Source organism: Ochotona curzoniae, unplaced genomic scaffold, assembly GCF_017591425.1.
Source record: "Ochotona curzoniae isolate NIBS_2020 unplaced genomic scaffold, NIBS_Ocur_1.0 contig_64, whole genome shotgun sequence".
Lineage (NCBI taxonomy): Eukaryota > Metazoa > Chordata > Mammalia > Lagomorpha > Ochotonidae > Ochotona > Ochotona curzoniae.
The window spans coordinates 43,134,144-43,153,458 of NW_024466502.1; the positions used below are offsets into that span (position 1 = coordinate 43,134,144).

The window sequence follows — 19,315 nt, forward strand, 5'->3', positions numbered from 1 at the left end:
AATATTCTGCTGATGCCAAACATTTTCAAGTTGCTAAGTCATAACATTAAGATATTATGACTTACTAACATGGAGTAGGATGGGGAAGACAACCTGAAATTATATGTTAGAATAAAAAGAAGTGACAGGCTAAAATTTTTTTTGGCATAAGTAAGTAATTATGTCTATTTTGCAAAAATTCATGAAATAAAATGGTAGCTATTGTCAGTTAATGCTATCCTTTACTAAATAAGAATAGCTGCCAAAAAGCAATCAAACACCGACTTATCAAATTACTTGTTAACTCTTACTTTGAATTTCACACATGCTTTTGGCTCTTTATCAGATGTTTCCAAACAGCAGCTGAAATTCAGTTATGCAATTGTGAACAGGGTCTGACAGTTCTCACACACAAGACCTTTGGCTGTACTAATGAATCAATTAACAGACAGGAAGATATTTTCAGGAAAGCTGTTTTAATTGAGACTATAATTACAGTCCAAGAGCTTTTACAGAATATCCAATGGAAAGTCTTTAGAACTTCACAAGTATATAGTTAGGAATACTGAGAAGGAATACAAACAGGAAAAAAAAAAACCCACTGAGACTTAGCAGTCTGTTTTCACTGGAATAAAACTGAGTACTATGAAAAAGTGAACAGAGGTACAGCTTTACAATTTCCATTTACAATACAAATACATTCAGAACTTGAAAGAGAACAGATTTGGGGTCAGCATTATGGCCTAGAGGGCAAAGCTGCAGCATGCAACGCTGGCATCTCATAGGGATGGCTGGCTCATGTCTTGACTGCTCCACTTTTGATCCACTGCCCTGTTAACATGTGGAAAAGCAGCAGAAGACAGCCCAAGTGCGTGGGGGCCCCGCACCCATGTGGGAGATGCGGATGAAGCTCCAGGCTCCTGGTTTCAGACACAGGAGCGAAGATCTTCTCTCTTCGCTTCTCTGTAATTTATTCTTTCAAATAAATTAGAAAAAAAAACATATATTTCAACAAAGGGTAATGTATTCAACTAAATAGCAGGTGTAACTACAAAATTTTTCTTCTATAAGCGAACTACTCCTAAAACCAGGACAAAATGAAGACAATTATTTTTGTTGTATTCAAATATTCTGGGAACTAGGGCTAGAAATTCTAGAATATTAATTCTTTATGCTACAGAGATTATTATTATCCACTTTGATTAGGAAGAGATTTCCCTAAAGTGAATTTATTCTAGGGTTCAGAAGGAATTTTCTGTTTCTTTTTCTTTTTTTAATTCAAAACATTTAGTAAAGAAAAAGGGCATGGGAAAATTGCGAGCTTCCATACCCTATCAGTAATTTTCTAATAAACGTTTTCAAAGCCATGTGAGACTAAGGCCACTCCCTTTGATAGTAACCTTTGCATACAAATGCACTGAACATGAAGTATTTCTTAAAATCAACAGAAATTTTTATATTAGTATAAAAGTGTCTTTAAAATACGTGTAGAAAATGTGTGTTATCTTTAAATTCCATTTTTCTACGAACTTTCTGAAATATCTTGTATTGTCTTTATATGGAGAATACAAAACTACCAAGACGGGTGACACAGATTTGCAGCCTTAAGAAAAGCCTGTGATAGGCCATGATCAAATTATAATTTTGGCTGATGTCCCTTATTATTGTTATTCTCACTACTGTCTGTCAAAAAATTCTGCAGATTGCTGTCCATTTCAAGTCCTTCTGTAATTACTTCATAAGTTAAACATGTATATATACAGAAAAGCAGGTATAAGTTTCAAAAAATAAATGTTTCACATAACAGGCTGGAGGCAGCTTAATATAAATAAAGAATATAAATGCGGAAAATATGATGGAATGGCCTTCAACCTCAGGATGCATAGGCTTGTTATCTCTTGGTTTGTTTCAAGTGTAACCAAGTTACACCTGGAGTACATCTTCAGTGCATTTTATACTCTTTACAGCTGTCCAGTAGTAAGGATGAGAGCTATAAAAGACCTCAAGTATGAAAAATGTAATGTTGATGACAAATATTTTAGAACATCAGCAATAAGATGAATAAAGGGCAAATCTAGAACAAGGAAAAGGAAGGTGCATTTATTAAAAATAAAATAGTACAATCTCTGATAACAAACATTTGGGATCCAAATGCATTCAATACACACTTTAACAATGCACACATATCTTAAAAGGCAAAGACTAATGAAATAGTATTTTTAGAACTTTCAGAAGAGAAAAAAATATATTGGCTCCCTCCCACTGGAGATTAGCCTACAAACACATCATGCTGGCCCAATATCCCTTTCAAATGTTTTGTACAACATGGTGTTGCACAATATGTGCAATTACTGTGATGAATACATTGTTTCTGAATAAAATTGCAGTTTTTGTATATATGATCCAGAACGTATCAGCGGCTCCATTTCATAAAAAAACATTCATAGGCTGGAAGAGCAGTGACAACCTTTTTCCAAAATCTTCAGTTTTAACATGACGTACAGAATAGATCACTGAATCTAGATGCTTTCACATTACTTATCATAAGTATCAAGTACTGTGTAAAAACTGATGTAAAGTCCTAAGTTAGCCCAAACTAGCATCTCTAGAGATCAGATTTCTTCCTCCCTCTTGTAGTATGGCTGGTCAATCTTTTCTGCTTTTGTCACAACCATGTCTGTCAAACCAAAGAACTCTGAAATGTAATATGCACTGCTGAAGGAAGGCAGTACCAAAAATACCATATGAACTTCAGTCTTAAGATACACACAGTTCCTGTTGGACACTGGACTGTGACAGTTTATTATCTTCAGTCTTTTCAGGTCCTGGCACATGGCAAGCTGTTTTCCGCTTAAATAATCGAAGACTCAATCGCAATAATTCGTTGTCCACCATTGGAGTATTTGTGTAAGCTTGTTTTACAGTACCCTATTTGGAAAAAAACATACGAAAATAGGGTATATTTTTAGCTGACAGTTGGAAATATCACAAGGTTAATCTCTACCAAAAACATACAAGTTTTAAGAGTACGTAGTTTTGCATAGATATTAAATTAACTTTCTTAGATTTAACTAGAAGCTGTTTTTAGATCAGTGAACCTTGGGAAACAAGGACACTTTATAGGGTACCTACTAAGCAGGAAATCTGAGGGAACCTGTTGCTTGGGGTAGTTAGCCTCTTGACATTGTGTGATAGGTAATCAACCATTTTTAATTAATCATTTCAACTCACAAAACAAATATAATGTATTTTCTATTTTTGAATGGCATTTGTCTTTCAATGTGATGAAATAAGTTCTCTTCTATGGGATGAGGAGCAATTCAATCTTATTTTTTTCCCTTGACAACTCTTTAACCTGCAGTGAATAGAAGCTTCATGACTTTTTTCTTTTGTAAGGCAAACACGGTACACTTTTTAAAAAATGATTTATTTGTGTATTTGATGTAATAAGTGTACTTTTAACTTCGTAAGAAATAACCCATCAGTTTTGACAGTGATTTTATTATTTCACAATCTTACAAGCAATACATGTAAGAGTTCTCTCACTTAAGGTTTTTGGCTGTAACTCAAGTTTTACCTACTGAAGTAGGTGATGAAAGATCTTATTGCAGTTTTAATCTGTATTATGTTAAATATTTTGTTTCATGTGCTTTTGTTAGCTGTGTCCATATGTCCCCTTTGGTAAAAAGACTTAAAAAGACACTTAAGCCTTTTGCTCATTTAAAAAATTTGCCTGATCAAACTGGCTAGCACTTACAGTACAATGCTGACTTGGGGTAGTGAGATTGCACATTCTTTCCTTGATATTGACTTCAGGGTCAAAGCATTCAGATTTTTACTATTAGCTAATGTGCTAGCTGAAGGTCTTACACAGATACCCTTTGTAAAGATCCCTTCTGATTTCAGCCTGCCAAGGATTTTTACTATGAAGGAACGCTGTCTGTTTCCTTTTCCAATTTTATTTTTCTTTCTTCCATCTATTAACATGATCAGCTATAATTTTAACATATTGAGCCATTTCTTCAGTCTTAGGCCAAATATATATCGCTGAATTTGATTTACTGATATTTTTGAGAATTTTTATGCCCAGTTTCAAGAAATATGTTGGATTAAAGTTTTCTTTTGGGGTGTTTAAATCCTGGCATCATAAAATAAGGCGGGAAGTGTTTTGCCTCTTTAATTTTCTGGAAGAAATAGCAGAGAACCAGTCCCCTCCCCCACCCCCACCCCCCGTCCCCCGCTTAAGTGCTCGATAGATCTTGCTAGTGAAAATATCTGGGCTATAATTTTACTTTTAGGATGTTAACTAAAAACTCTATTTTAGAAATGGAAAGAGAACTATTTTATTATTTCTTAAGTTTTAGTAGTTTGTAGCTTTAGAAGAATTGACTCATTTCTTCTAAATTTTCAAATTCATGCTCATTAAGTTGTTCATATAACCTTATTATCTTTTTAATACTTGTGGGATGTTGGTGATATCCCCACTTCATTTAAGACGTTGATAATTTACATTTTGCTTTTATGTTCAGTCGGCCTAGGGGGATTATATATTTAACTCATCTCTTCAAAGAAACTGCAACTGGCTTCATTAAGTTTCCAATGTTTTCCTATTTTCAAATTCATATTTCTGCTCTTTATCATTTTCATCCTTTTGTTTCCTACTGGTACCACACTGTTTTTATTTAAACTCATTGAAAGCTGCTAAGTGTTCTCTTAGTATCCCTCACCAATTTCTATACTTTTTTGGACTTTTCTTCTGTAATCATTTGTAACTTACAGGTTTTCATTAATTCTTCCTAGGATATTTTATGAGGTGTCTAGCAACTGAAATGACATTTATTTGTGTCTCAGCTTTTGTGCTGATGTTTTTACATAGATAAAAGCTTGTGATGCTTTCTTCAGATGAATGAAGACTGCAGATCCCATATGTGCACTACAATGAAACATTAAAGCTTATCGAATCTATCACATGCACTGTTCATGGTCCATGCTTTGCACTGAAGGATTATATGGTCTGCACAATGGCTTTCTGAAATTATCAAGGTGTTTTTGTTTTCCACGATTCTGAAGGAGCACCATGGCACACTGGAGAAATCCCAGTATGTTATAATCTATAACTTACATGAAAAGGGATTAAGATTCTGATGAGGTTAGAAATCATACAGACTTCCTCAACTTGGAGTCCTTACATGGAACAGAGAATGAATTGAATGATCATTATTCACTTTAATATTCCAGATGGTGGTATCTGGAATCATTCTAGATGCATAACCTAGAAGGTGGTTCATGATAAATAAGCTCATGGTACTGGGAGTTTAGTTCTCTCAAAGAAACGTCCAGGTAAGAAAGGTTCTATGATATATGTAGGCAATAGAACAGGAAAATAAGTATATACAAAGTGAGACCAGAAAAAGAAGACAACTATAGAAATTTGCCGAAATTAATTTTGAGCATGAAGAATTGGTAATTATATATCTAAGACTTGATTTTTTTTCTAAGTCTCCTACACTTTACAACTTTCCATTTTAGTTCTTACAGTTAAATTCATCCTTATGGTTTTTATATAACTGTCCCTGGTAACTTTATAGGACCAATTTCCTGCCTCCCTTCCAAGATTTATTCTACTTATTTGAAAAGACAGAGTGAGTGACACAGAGTGAGGGACAGTGAAAGCAATCTTTGAACTGTTGATTCATTCCCCAATTCATGTCTGGACTACTCTACTTTTGCTTTAATTTCCTGCTAATATGCCTGGGGAAAGCAGCAAGCATGGCCCAAGTGTTAGGTCCTCCACTTTCAATAAATTTACAATGTTTTCTTATCTAAAGAAGCTTCATTAAACAATTTTGCAAATACATTTTAAAGTTTAAGTGCATGAGTTTTTCTAATGTGTAGCTGTTACGTAACAACAGTACTGAATAAGATGAAAAGTATTACATATTTTAATAGGGTTCTTCCTTTTACACATGAACTAAACTGGGAAACCAAACTCAAAAACTAATAAAACTGTAATTTTTACTTTAAAGAAAATAACTGTACCTTCTCATTTTTAACTAGCTGCTTTCGGATGGCCGAGTCCCGTCTGAAGCAGAGTGCTTTACAGCAAGGTCCAAGATTACTAAGAAGGTTTGCTCTTTCTTCTTTTCGTAACAATGCAGCCATGTTGAGAGCCCCCAGTTCATGTTCAAAAAGGTTGTCTGCATCTTTCAACAAAAATAAACACACATTAAGTTTTCCTAAAATAGAAAAATATGAGCAGCGACTCAAGTGAATACTGTACAAAGTCCATACTTTCTTACATTTAGCTACACTGGTGAAAATTATTTCATATTAAAGTCAGTATTTCCTGTGTGAAGGACCTGCACCATGTAGTTAAGCTGTTAGTCTTAAAGAGACAGTCATTTCAAAATTTTTTTATCTTCTAAGAAAAGTAGACTTGGAAAACAGAATTTAGACAATGATTATAGGTTATGACTAAAAGAAGCAAAGTTCAAGAATTGATAAACTTGTAGCTGTGACGGAACTGTCAGTTAAGCCACTAGGTGCATCACCAGCTAGCCACCCAAATGGGTGACAGTTTAAGTCCTGGCTATTCCACTTTCAAAATCCACGGATGCACCTGGGAAAGCAAGAAAGTTACAGAAAACAACACAAGTGCTGGGTTCCTGTGACCCATGTGGGAGATCATAATAGTTTCAGGTTTGGGTCCTGTGTGGTAGCCTAGTGCCGAAATCCTCGCCTTGCACATGCTGGGATCCCATGTAGACGCCAGTTAGTATCCTGGCTGCTCCATTTTCCATCCAGCTCCCTGCTTGTGGCCTGGGAAAGCAGTAGAGGATGGCCCAAAGCCTTGGGACCCTGTACCCCACCTGGAAGACCCAGAAGAAGCTCCTGGCTTCAGATTGGTTCAGCTCTGGCCATTGTGGCCACTTGGTGAGTGAACAAGCAGAAGGAAGCTCTTTCTCTCTTTTTTTTTCTGTAAATCTGCCTTTGCCTTTGCCTTTCAATGAAAAATAAAATCTTAAAAAAGATAAAAAACTTCCAGGCTCTTCCTAGCTATGACATGTAGTCCTTGTGGCCTCTGTTGGAGTGACCCTTTGATCAGATGGAAGATCCTGGTATCTTCCTCTCCTATTCCCCATCCACTCTTTTTTTTTCCCCCATCCACTTTTACATGTCTTCTCTCTCTTTGCCTTTCAAAGAAATCAATCTTGAAAAAATTAAAAGCATTATGGACCATTTTACTACAGATGCAAATACAGAATACATTTATCTTGAATTCTAGCTCTTCCTTGAAAACTGCTTTAGGATTACATTTTATATAAAAAATTTTTCTAGTTTTAATATAATACAAAATATACATTTGCAAACCTGCTTCTAGTCTCTGAAAGGCTTTAATCTGATTAGCATCAAATTACTCCAAAGAGAGACTAAACTTATACTTAAGAGCAATAAAACATAGGGAAGAAACAAAAAAACTTGAAATGTTTATCTCAGTAAGACTCAACTATAGTGTTGATTAGACAGTTTAGATAGGGCCTGGCACCGTAGCCTAGCAACTAAAGTCCTCGCCTCAAATGTGCGGGGATCCCATATGGGTACCGGTTCGTGTCCTGGAAGCCTCATTTCCCATTCAGGTCCCTGCTTGTGGCCTGGGAAAGCAGCTGAGGATGGCCCAAAATCTTGGGCCCTGCTCCCACATGGGAGACCCAGAAGAGGCTCCGGATTGGTTCAGCCCCAGCCACTGAGAGGACTTGGGGTAACGAATCCTCTCTGTCTCTCCTCTTCTCTGTATACCTGACTTTGCAAAATAAAATAAATCTTGAACGAATGAACGAACAAATGAAAGAAAGAAAGAAAAGCTAGATAAGAGCAATCTCAGTTTCAGTATACAGTTAAGTTTTCCTGTTTTAAGTCCAAGTTGGTGTTAGTTATTTCACTTATTGTTTACTTATTTGAGAGGAGAAGAGACTAGGAACAGAACTCCTTAAATGCCCAGGAGCCGGGAACTGAATTCAGGTCTCACACATGTGTGAGCCTTAAGCCCTAAACTTCTGTCTCCCCAGGGCCCCCTCATGGGAAGCTGGAATCGGAAGCAGCACTGGGACCAGAACCCAGGTATGGACACAGGATGGAGGTGTTCCCAGGGCTCCCTTATCAACCGTGTCAAATGCTGGGCTCAAAAAATGCAATTCTTCGAAATAAGCACTTTCATTCTCAGGGACAGGAAGTAAAATTGTCAACTAACATTGCTGCTTTCACCTTGACCTCCTTTCTCCATCCATCACCTACTCTCAAATCCCTGATAACAAAGGTATCAGTTAACAAGTTAACCAAAATAAATTAAGGTATGTAATAAGCAGCAGGACAAACAGAACCTGGAATCTATAAACTAATTATTAAGTGTGCTTGCTAGAATCGTTAAAATTTGTTGCAATAATGTAAAAAATCAATATCATAAAATACTTTCAAACTTAATAGCAGTTAATACTGAGTATTTATATGCACCAAAAAGTAACATCTAAACGTTACATGTGGTAACTAAAATAATCACAGAAAATCAATGATTTATATTTCCAGCTTTAACTGATGACTCCAACAGAGAGACATCAGCTAAGAGTAAGTGGTGTGTCAACTGGAATAGGTTATCTGGCCCTACACACTGACTTCTTAACTACTTGTTAATGGCTCAACAAAGACAACCGCATTTGGGCAGACTTTCCCACATCTCATGGAAAATGGTTCCTAACACACAAAACTTGCTTAAAACTATGTAAATTTTTTATTGTGTATTTCCAGACCCTGCTTCATTTAGCCCTGCATAAATCACTGAGCACTTGATTTTGGAACTTTTGTATCACTTTTGCAACTTTTCTTCGGGATTAAGTTTTTCTCAAAAAAAAAAAAAACAACAAAACTTTAAGGGGTGGGTATTGTAGCACAGAAGGAAAAGCCACCTCCTGGGACACTGGTATCCCATACTGAGGAGTCAAGTGCTGTTTACTCAATTCCCATCCAGCATCTTGCTAACACACCGTGAGAGGCAGCAGGTGATGGCACAAGTGCCTGGGTCTTGACACCCACATTTCAGTTCCCCTGAAATGACTTCTAGGGTACTGACTAAGCCCTGCCCAGCCCTGAAAGCATTCAGGGAATAATCCAGCAGAAAGAATAAATTCTTTGTCCTGGGCATTCTGCCTTTTAAGTAGATGTGAATGTAAATGATTGTTCAAGAAACAGTTCGAATAGTGTCAATGTACCACGCATCACTTTCACTTCTTTTTCTTTTGGAAAGACAGAGTTACAGAGATAAGAAGAGACAGAAAGATCTTTCATTTGTTGGATCACTCCCCAAATGTCTACAATGGCTGGGGCTGTGCCAAGCCAAAGACACGAGCCAGGAATCAGGAGCTTCTAAGTCTCCAACACTGGTGGTTCAGAAGTCCAAGGACACGGGCTATCTCCCACTGCTTTACTCAGGCTGTTGACAAGAAGCTGTATTGGGAAACACTGCAGTCAAGACACATACTGCCCAAGAGATCCTGACATTACACATAGTGGCTTAACCCACTGCACCACAGTGCCAACCCCTCGAATTCTTTTCAAGGACATCTTAGGAGTTGTAACAGATAATAATCAGACAAAGTAAAATGAAATTACCTTTGGGTTTTTCTAAAAGTCTCTGACATGTTTCTTTAACTTTGGTGAAGAGTTCAGAACCTGCCAATTTTTTAGAAATTCCAACTCTTAACATCACAGCTCCAGGTGTGAATTTGAGAAGTGCAGCCCCAGGCTCTCGTGGTTCTTTTGGATGCTTTGGCAAAAGCCCAGACCAATCTACATCTATGACATCTAACGGATCTGCAGGAAGTTGAAGCAGAGGATATTTCACATCAAGAAACATCAATAGCATTATCTACAAATAATGTAAGAAAAACAAATTATTAAATGTCAAATAGTTTTAATCACACAAACTAAAAAATCCAAAAGCCTTTCCAACAACACTAATATTTAAGGTCTAAGCACCCAAAGCTTTCCCACCAAGAGAAAACAGGCAAGCTATCCTATGAACGAATGATTTATGTGGGATGCAAGAGCTCTATATTTCCACAAGGATTAGATCGGTCTGATATTTTAAAGCTCGGTATCAGAGTTCTTTAAGGAATTAAATCAATCAATCTAGTTTAAATGTGTGAATAAACACAAACATATACACTTTAATTAAAAAACAATTCATTATAAAATTCCTTTAACAATTAGTTACTATTACGAACATTAAGAGCAAATAATCAATGCAACTGGGAAGAAACAACTGAAGAAATAAAATGACTGTCAAAAATTATAAAGGTATTAATCATATACACCCTCTAAATGAGAAAATAATTGTGACATAAATGAGCAAATTCAAAATACAAAATATAAATGCAACATTCTACACACCCCAAGACAAGACTCTAAAGTAAAAGACACCATTAGTAATAATCACACACTGATTGGGATGAATCAGTAGGGATGCCAAGAGTTCTTAGTTCACATTATGGTCTTACAATAAACTGTAATAAACTACATAATGCTGTAAATGAAAATAACTACTGAACTTAAAAAATTAATATGAAGGTATATAAATAGTGCTCAAATATGTTTCAAGTATTGCCAAAATTTTAACGTAAAATACAAAGAACACTGTTAGGCAATCAGTATTTTATCACATTCAATACCATATTTATAGAATCTTATACTCTGAAAGAGAAATCTTAAGAATTATGCTAACTTATATGAGGCCCTCTCTAATTCACAGCAACTTCTACTTAAAAAATATCATCTCAAGTCATTTTCATGTGTAACTACCTCTGCAATTACCTGGCATCTTCTCTTCATCCTGTTGCTCTTCCCTCTTTTCTGCATCACCTGCCAGAATTTCATCCAGTTCATCATCACTGATTGGCTCATATCCTTCTCCAGCACCAGAGCCTAAGGAATGTGCATCATCTAACTTGGATTCATCTTCTCCTGCTAAAAAGACAATATCATGTCTCAAAGGGAAAGGACACAGAAGTCAATCCGATAAGGAAAGCCTGTGTGTGCATGGTAACAATGTAAAGGATAGTTTTTCATCATAAAATTATTATTTCTTAATTATTCAAACATTTTCATGTGAAAAGAAAGCAAAAAAGTTTAATTAGCTTAATTTTACCATAAAAATTATAGTGGAAGCAGCAATATAGTAAGTCATAAGACTACAATTAAAATCAAATAAAATCTACTATTAACATGAATGTTGATTATGTGTATTGTGTTTTGGTTTTGATAATAACACTGTTAAGTCAGACAAATCCAATTTCAGAAAGCTATGAATTCAGTACCTAACATAAAGTCATTAGGTTTTCTTTTTAAATCCATAAACTCATTTAAGAATTTTGAAAGTTAAATCACAGCTTATAATATTCAGCTTGTCATATGAAGAACTTTATAGCAATGTGGCAAAACTATAAGGATAACACCAATTCTCCCTCTAAGTTTCCAATTTCTCCTGCCCATCCCAATGTTTTCTTTTCATATACATTGTATTTATTTAATCAATTTTTCTCAACTTTATTTCCTGAGGAGCCTGTCATGAACACAGTCAGAAAACCAGACAGTCTTAGTATTTCTAAGCACTGGTTTTCCATACACCTTAACCAAGTCTACAACACTAGTTGACAAACTGCAGCATGATGTTTCATGGACAGGAATTTGGTGCCAGACAAAAAGAACCTGTAAGATGTTTCTGCTCATTCCAATACTTTTCTGTTCTATGAAATTCTTCATTAATTTCTCTATATTCCCAACATTTCACCTCTAAGATGATTAATTTTAATAATATTGCATACAAAGGTACATTATTCATACACAATATGAAAATTTTGTCTTCTCTAATAAAATCTCATTACATAGCAGATTATTCTACTATAAGTTTTTATGTTGTATTATTTGTAATCACAACTAGCAACTGATGTATTTTAGGGGACAGGGACACTGCCTCCAATCACAAAAGAACTATTAAAATGATTAGTTCAATTATATCCTAAGATTTTTACCTCCATCAGAACCAGGACTCATGACCTGATGCTATTTTTCCTCAACAGTGAAGTGAAATTGTAGTATGAAGAAAGACAATGTACAAATGTTTTGTCAAGTCAAATACAAAAAGTATGTAGCAAGATGGCAAATGGGAACATATAATCATATAACCAAAGCATGTAAGAAAATCAGTGTGGATTTATTATAACCCAATGCAAATAAAAGAATATCATGTTTTACAGTTAGACATATTAGCAGTGTTAATTGTTAGATAGTAGAACCAGACATCTCAAAGAAGCAGAATTTCCAGGAAAATTCTCAGGGGGGCTATTATTACTGTTAACTTAGGCCATGATTTACAAAGGAACAAGATGGGGCACCATGAATCGACAGAACACATTTTTTTTTTTTAATGTTCTGACTCCAGGAGTAGGGAGAACCTTCTACTTAACATGGAGAACCAAAGGGAAATCCAAATAAGAATGTACACAGAACCCCAAACAGACATGGCTAGAAGCAATCCTCAACACAACACATCATAAAGAAAAGATATTTAAAAGCGCACATGAGAAACATCAGATAACCAACAGAGGAACACCAATCAGACTCACAGTTAACTTTTCACCAGAAACCCTACAGGCTAGAAGAAAATGGAGACATAAAACTTCCAAAGCAAATAAAACTAAAGGATTGTGCCTCTACTTGACCAGTTCTATAAACATTGTTTAAAGATGTGCTACAGACAATAAAAGATAATGACACTTATCATAATCAAAGAAGACAAAAGTGAGCATATCAGTAAAATCACAAAAGAAACCTAAAGCAAACACTGAGAAACCCTATGAAAGAATGACAGAATCTAATCGCTGTTGATATTAACCCTGAATGTAAATGGCTGAAACTCATCAACCACAAGACATTACCAAATTGGGTTATAAAACAGGACCCATCTATCCAAGGTCTACAGGAAAAACATCTTCTAACAAAGATACACAGAATCTGTAAGTGAAAGGATATAAGAGAATATTCCAGGCCGACAGAAAGGAAAAACTGCTGTAATCATTCTCCTATCAGATAACACAGATTTTAACGCGAAAAACACTAAAAAAGATGAAGAAAGGCACTACATAATGACCAAGGGATCCATTCAATGATAAGACATAATAAATGTATACACACCAAATGCGAGGGCACCTGGTTAAATAAAACAACTGCTAACGGATTTAAAGGGAAGTATAGACATCAATACAGTAACAGAGGGAGATCGAGAACTGGGAACTTCACAGGTGTAAAACTGTAACCAGCTGTAACCTTGTGAGAAAGCTCCAGGAACTCAGGGCAAAGATCCTGAAGCACTTGGAACATTAGGAACTCCCTGTTCCTCAAGCTTAGATAACAGCTCAAAGACTTTTTTTTCCCCTGTATGCTGTTTAAATAATAGTAGCCTGCTAGAAAAACATATTGTCCACTGATTGACCCCTCTTGCATGCAAGTACGTAAACCACATCCTGTTTCAGATCCTCCTTCCCTTATGCCTACGTGACCCTCAGTTTTTAAAAGTCTTTCACTGTTGGACTCAGCATGATAGCGTAGTGGTTAAAGTCCTCGCCACGAACACGCCAGGATCCCATATGGATGCCAGTTCGTATCCCGGCAGCCCCACTTCCCATCCAGCTGCCTGCCTGTGGCCTGGGAACGCATGCAGTTGAGGATGGCCCAAAGCGTTGGGACCCTGCACCCATGTGGGAAACCCAGTGGAAGCTCCTGGCTCCTGGCTTCGCATTGGCTAAGCTCCAGCCATTGAGGCCACTTGGGGAGTGAATCATTGGATGGAAGATCTTCCTCTCTGTCTCTCCTCCTCTCTGTATATCCGTCTTTCCAATAAAAATAAATAAATCTTTTAAAAAAAAAGTCTTTAACTGTTAATAAACCTTGGCTATTGACCATCAATCAGCAGTCCTTGTGTGTAATTAACGGCCCTGTGCACCATTTCCCTTGCTGCTGCACAGCAACATGCCACTAACTTCAAGAAACTCAGCAAAGAAATAAGATTTCACTTATACAACAGAACAAATGGACCTGATTCATAATATATAGAACCTTTCTTCCTAACATAAAATACACATTGTTTTTCACCAGTGTCTGGAACCTCCTCCAGGACAGATCATATTAGAGGCCATAAGGCAGCCTCAACAAATTCAAAATAATCAAAATCATACCACGTTTTTCAGACCATTAGGAAATGAAACTAGAGAGCAGCAAGTCAAAATACTAAGAATATGAAAACATTTGGAAGCTGAACAACATGCTACTGAATGGACAAGGGGTCAAAGAAGAAATCAAAAAGCAAATTTTTAAAATCCTTAAAATAATTGGAGGTATCAATACAACATGTCAATACTTATGGGACACAGCAGAAGCAGTGCTAAAAAAGTTCACTGCAATTAGTGCAAATATCAAAAAACAAGCAAGGCACCAGGTAAACAAGTTAATCATACATCTGAAGGAGCCAGAAAAACAACAGTAAATTAACCCCAAAAAGCAGAAACAACTAAAATTAGGAAATAGACAAAACTGAAACCACAAGAACAATACATCTACAGCCAACCAACCTAATAATAACTGAAAATAACCCATGGAGAAAAAACAGTCTCTTCAACAAATGCTGCTGGGAAAATTGGGTATTTGCTTGCAGAAGTAAGAAGAGACTCCTACCTTTCATCTTAATAAAAAAATAAACTCTACATGCATCAAGGATCTAAACCCATGCCCAGACACCATCAAATTATTAGAGGAGAACAGGGAACAACCTACCAGGAATAGGCATCGGCAAAGACTTCTTAGAAAAGACACCAAAAGCACAGGCGATTAAAACCAAAATAAACAAATGGGACTACATCAAATTATGAAGCTTCTTACATCAAGGGAGATGGTTAATAAAATGAGGAAGTATCCAAGAGTATGGGAGGAAATCTGTGCATGCTAGCACACTACAACAGATAGGAGATCAATATCTAAGATTTACAGTTTTGGAAACTCAACAATAGCAAAACAAATAATTTTGTTAAGAGACAGGCACAGGGCATGAACAGATAATTCTCAAAAGATGAAATTAAAAAGCCTAGTAGCCACATGAATAAGCACTGATGTTCCCTAGCTATCAGGAAAATAGAACTAAAAACTACAATGTGGTTGTACCTAATTCCAGTCAGAATGGTCTACAAACAGAAATCAGCAAAACAATTGTTGGCAAGGATATGGGGGAAAGGTATCATGATCTACTGTTGCTGGGAATATAAACTAGTACAAACACTTTGGAAGTCAGTATGGAGAGTGCTCAAACAACTGAGAACTGATCTATTTTAAGACCCAGCCATCCCATTTCTGGGAATATACACAAAGGAAACAAAACCTTAATTCAAGAGAGCAACCTGCAGCCTGCTATATTTGTAGCAGGACAATTCACAATAGCGAAGACCTTGGATCAACTCAGATGTCCAGCAACAGAAAAATGGTTAAAAAACCTTTACATCTACTCAATGGACTACTACTCAGTCATAAAAAATGCAGTCTTGCTGTTTACAATAAAATGGTCACAGCTGGGAATAATTACACTTCGTAAAGTAAGCCAGTCCCAAAAGGACAGATACTGTAGTTCTCTCTGGTATAAGACAGTTAATATGCAAAGTACAACATCTATATTTATATATACATATATGTAAACACACACACAGCCATATACATTAACTATATAAGGGAGACCAGCATACTGAGAAGTAAAGGTACTATACAGCACGCACCTCTACTTCCAAATAAAAGTAGGACTCCTAATGCAATTTATTACACCTCTACATTACAATACTAGGTTTCTATTTTTGTTTCTCATGTCATGATACATTTAAATATCAGAAAGTTACACCTGTAACTTGTACTAAGGGGCTATATTACTATGATAAAATGGGAAAAAAATAATGGAGGGAGAAAACTGGGAGGGAAGATGACAGAAGAATGAATCTGTATACTACAAACTATCATGGAAAAAAATAAAAGAATGGAGTCAATTTTCCTATTAGTAGATGGCCTAGCCAAAGAAAATATTTGTTGCACATGAAATCTGAAATGGAATGAAGCAGTACAACGCATAAAAAGGTGTGGCACTCACCTTCCACACTCTCCATTTTTTCAGCTTTACTCATATCTTCAAATCCCTGCACAGATCCCAGATCCTTATCCATTCTTTCTTTATCCAAAGCAACAGGCTCCCGTGAACTGCCCTCTAAGTCTCTTTCATGTTCACTGTCCAGTTTTGTTTCACTGCGTTTCACAGATTCTATTTGAGAAGAACTCTCAAAATTTCTGTCTCTGTCCCTATCCCTTTCAATGGGATCAGCAACTAGCCTCTCTCTTTCTCTGTCCAAGTCTCTCCTTTTGTCTCGTTCTCTTTCTCGCTCTCGTAATCGATCTCTGTCCCTGTTCCGTGTCCAGTCTTTTTCGGTCTCTCGTTCCCATTCTCTCTGCCGTGTATCTCTCCTCTCTCTCTCGCGCTCTCTATCATGCTCATATCGATCTCGGTCTTGAAGCCTGTCTCTGCTATCAAATGACCCAGATCTGGAGTGGACCTGTCGATCTGACTCAGGAGAACTTCTTCTTGAACTATGGCTTCTTGAATCCTGGCGATCTAAAATAAACACAACATATTCAAAGAGTTAATACATGACAATATAGAAACAAAATATTTAACCTGGGAGGTTCTTTAAAACCAATCCATGATTTTGTCTATTCTACACATATCTCTGTACTATCCATTCTTTCTATACATTCTGGTACACTTCTCATATGTATTATTTCTATATATCAAGGACCTGAATTTTAAGAGAAAAAAAAATCAACCTCTCTCAAATAATATGCTAAATAATGTTAAAAATGTTTTCTTATAACTACAAAATATGTTGAAAGTAATGAGTACACAAAATAGTTAGGCAGGTAATAGAACTGATGATTTTCACTATTTGATTTCTCTTTGCTCTCCTATTTCTTTATGACCAAACAGGGAGCTGTGTCCATAGGAGGCACAGCAGGAACCAATGGGCATTATTAACAAATGTGAACACATAAACTTCCATCAACATATACTATTAAACTCTTGATATGAAAATAATTAACAGCACTGAATGCACCTGTTTTAATGATGGCATTAAACTGGTAACAAGTAACATTTACAGCAACAAAAAAGAGTTTCATAAAATTTACAGCCAAAAAACTTTCATAAAATTTACAACAACAAATAAAACAACCAATTTAGCATTACCTTAAATTATATATAACTACATATAACTTGTATTAGCTATGACCATCGCAAGAAATGCTGACTAGATCATAATCATATTACCTGAAGAAGTACTTCGACTGGGTTCTCCACGCTTCAACTGATCAATCCTGGATTTTCTCTCTCCCGTGAGTTCCAGGCTTTTTGTTTTTTCTCTGTCCCTTGACCCACTATGCAGCACTCTTTTTCGACCACTTTGGTCATCCCCACTTCGATGGGCAGAGTCGTTGGATGGTGAGCGCATGCGGCCAGACGTATGGCTGCGATTACTCCTATTGCTCCCAAGGCTGCTACTCCTCTTCTGATCTACTGGCTTGCGATGTGGTGTGTCTTCCATAGTAACATGAGATGTTTCGAATTTTTCCACTCTTGTTCTGTGGCATTTTCTATGTGAATCTTCATTGGCAAAAGTGGTATTGGTGGTACTGGCAGAGGTGGAAATGGTGGTGGCAGAGGTGGTAGCAGCAGCAGCAGTGGTGGCCAGAGTAGGAGTAGCAACAGCAGTGGCAGTAGCCATAGGAGGTGGGGGAGGAAGAAGAGAGGATAGGGGAGAAGGGGTACCACCAGGAGTGGTATTGGTGGCAATGTGGTCTGTCTCTGTCATTTCTGTTCGGTCAGGAACATCCTCATCAGACCAGTCACTGAATGCTGTATCTTCTTTCTTCTGAGGATCCCCCAAAATGCCATTCTTTTCATTGGAAAGTTCAACCAATTCCTCCTTAATAGTTATAGGGGGAGTCCGTGGGCCTCTTTTCTTCTTACTTTGCTGTGCTGCTTCTTCATCAGAAATATCAGAGTCACCTTTGGATCGTTTGCGCTTTTTTTCGATACTTTTCTTCTTCTGACCTTTCTTTGGTGAAAATACTTGCCCATCTTCAGATGCTGCCTCCAGGTTACCCCTCTCTATTCCAATATCATCTTCTTTCTTTCTCTTTATAGGTTTCTTCTGAATTTTTGCTTTTTTCTTATTTTCATCATGAGCTCGATCAGATATATCTCTATCCTCAGACTGGTGATGTCCTGTAACGTCTTGTGTACGTGTTCTTGAGCTTTCCAGGCCTTCTGCTTGTTCTCTCTGTTTATCCATAGAAGAAACCTTCTCTTTGAGCTCTTGGTCTTCATAGCGCCTTGAACTCTCTTTTCTTTCTGGTTTGCGATCCTCTTCTTTCCATCTACCTTGCCTGTCTTCTGTGAGGTGTGATGGACTGAGAGAACGTGATTCTTGGGGTCGTACAACCTGGCTCAAGAGTCTGTGTTTCTCATCTTTACAGAAAGAAAAAAGTAATCACACATCCACCGGTTAACAAACACTGCATATTATGCTCAAATAAGAGTAATAGTAATAATAATAATAGTAATAAGCAAATCTCTTACTTCATTTTTACGTTTTTAAATGGCAATGACTTCAGCTGAAAATAGCATAATTTTATTACAAATAGAAGAAAATGACACAGACACTGAGATAGACTATTTTTAATATACATCTTAGTCACATGAGATATACAGAAGCAGAAGAGGAAAAAAAAAACATTTTAAAGCCTTGAGTTCTGACTAATGTCCAAGGATGATATGCTGGTTACATATGAACAAATTAATACAGAGAAATGGAAAAGAGACTGTGCTTACTTTTATCATCACCACTGTTGTAGGTGTCACTGTCGGGAGAATGTTCACGCCGACGCTTAGGTGACTGCCGAGGACTGGGGCTGCCATCATTTCTATAGCGTTTCCTAAATGAGGCAAGCAAATGTGATTCATAAAACTCCATGCAGTGAAAGACAAATTTCTTTGATATGTTATTTTACACATACTTTTCAATTACAACTAGAACAGTCAATGGCAGGATAGCAATATTGTTAGAACTGAATCACAAAATAGTTTTTAGCATCTTCAATAAAAATTCTGTACTTCATTTGCTAAGAATTTACAGCCATAAACATAAAGCACTCA

General features: G+C 36.6%; 1 protein-coding gene across 7 annotated transcripts in view; it reads right to left on the minus strand.

Annotated features, from left to right (window-relative positions):
* Positions 1-438: 438 nt before the first annotated feature.
* The window catches only part of ZC3H13 (zinc finger CCCH-type containing 13), a 64,057-nt gene continuing 45,180 nt past the window's right edge, over positions 439-19,315 (minus strand). For 4 of the 7 annotated variants that reach the window (XM_040991386.1, XM_040991383.1, XM_040991382.1 and 1 more), the window contains 7 exons: positions 18,992-19,095; positions 17,429-18,628; positions 16,202-16,717; positions 10,840-10,992; positions 9,640-9,840; positions 6,019-6,182; positions 439-2,907 (listed from right to left, as the gene is read on the minus strand). In XM_040991386.1, coding sequence (XP_040847320.1) covers positions 2,737-2,907; positions 6,019-6,182; positions 9,640-9,840; positions 10,840-10,992; positions 16,202-16,717; positions 17,429-18,628; positions 18,992-19,095 — 2,509 coding nt within the window. In that variant the 3' untranslated portion in view covers positions 439-2,736. The remainder of the gene's footprint in view (positions 2,908-6,018; positions 6,183-9,639; positions 9,841-10,839; positions 10,993-16,201; positions 16,718-17,428; positions 18,629-18,991; positions 19,096-19,315) is intronic. The other 3 variants (XM_040991385.1, XM_040991380.1, XM_040991384.1) reach the window with 1 other exon arrangement.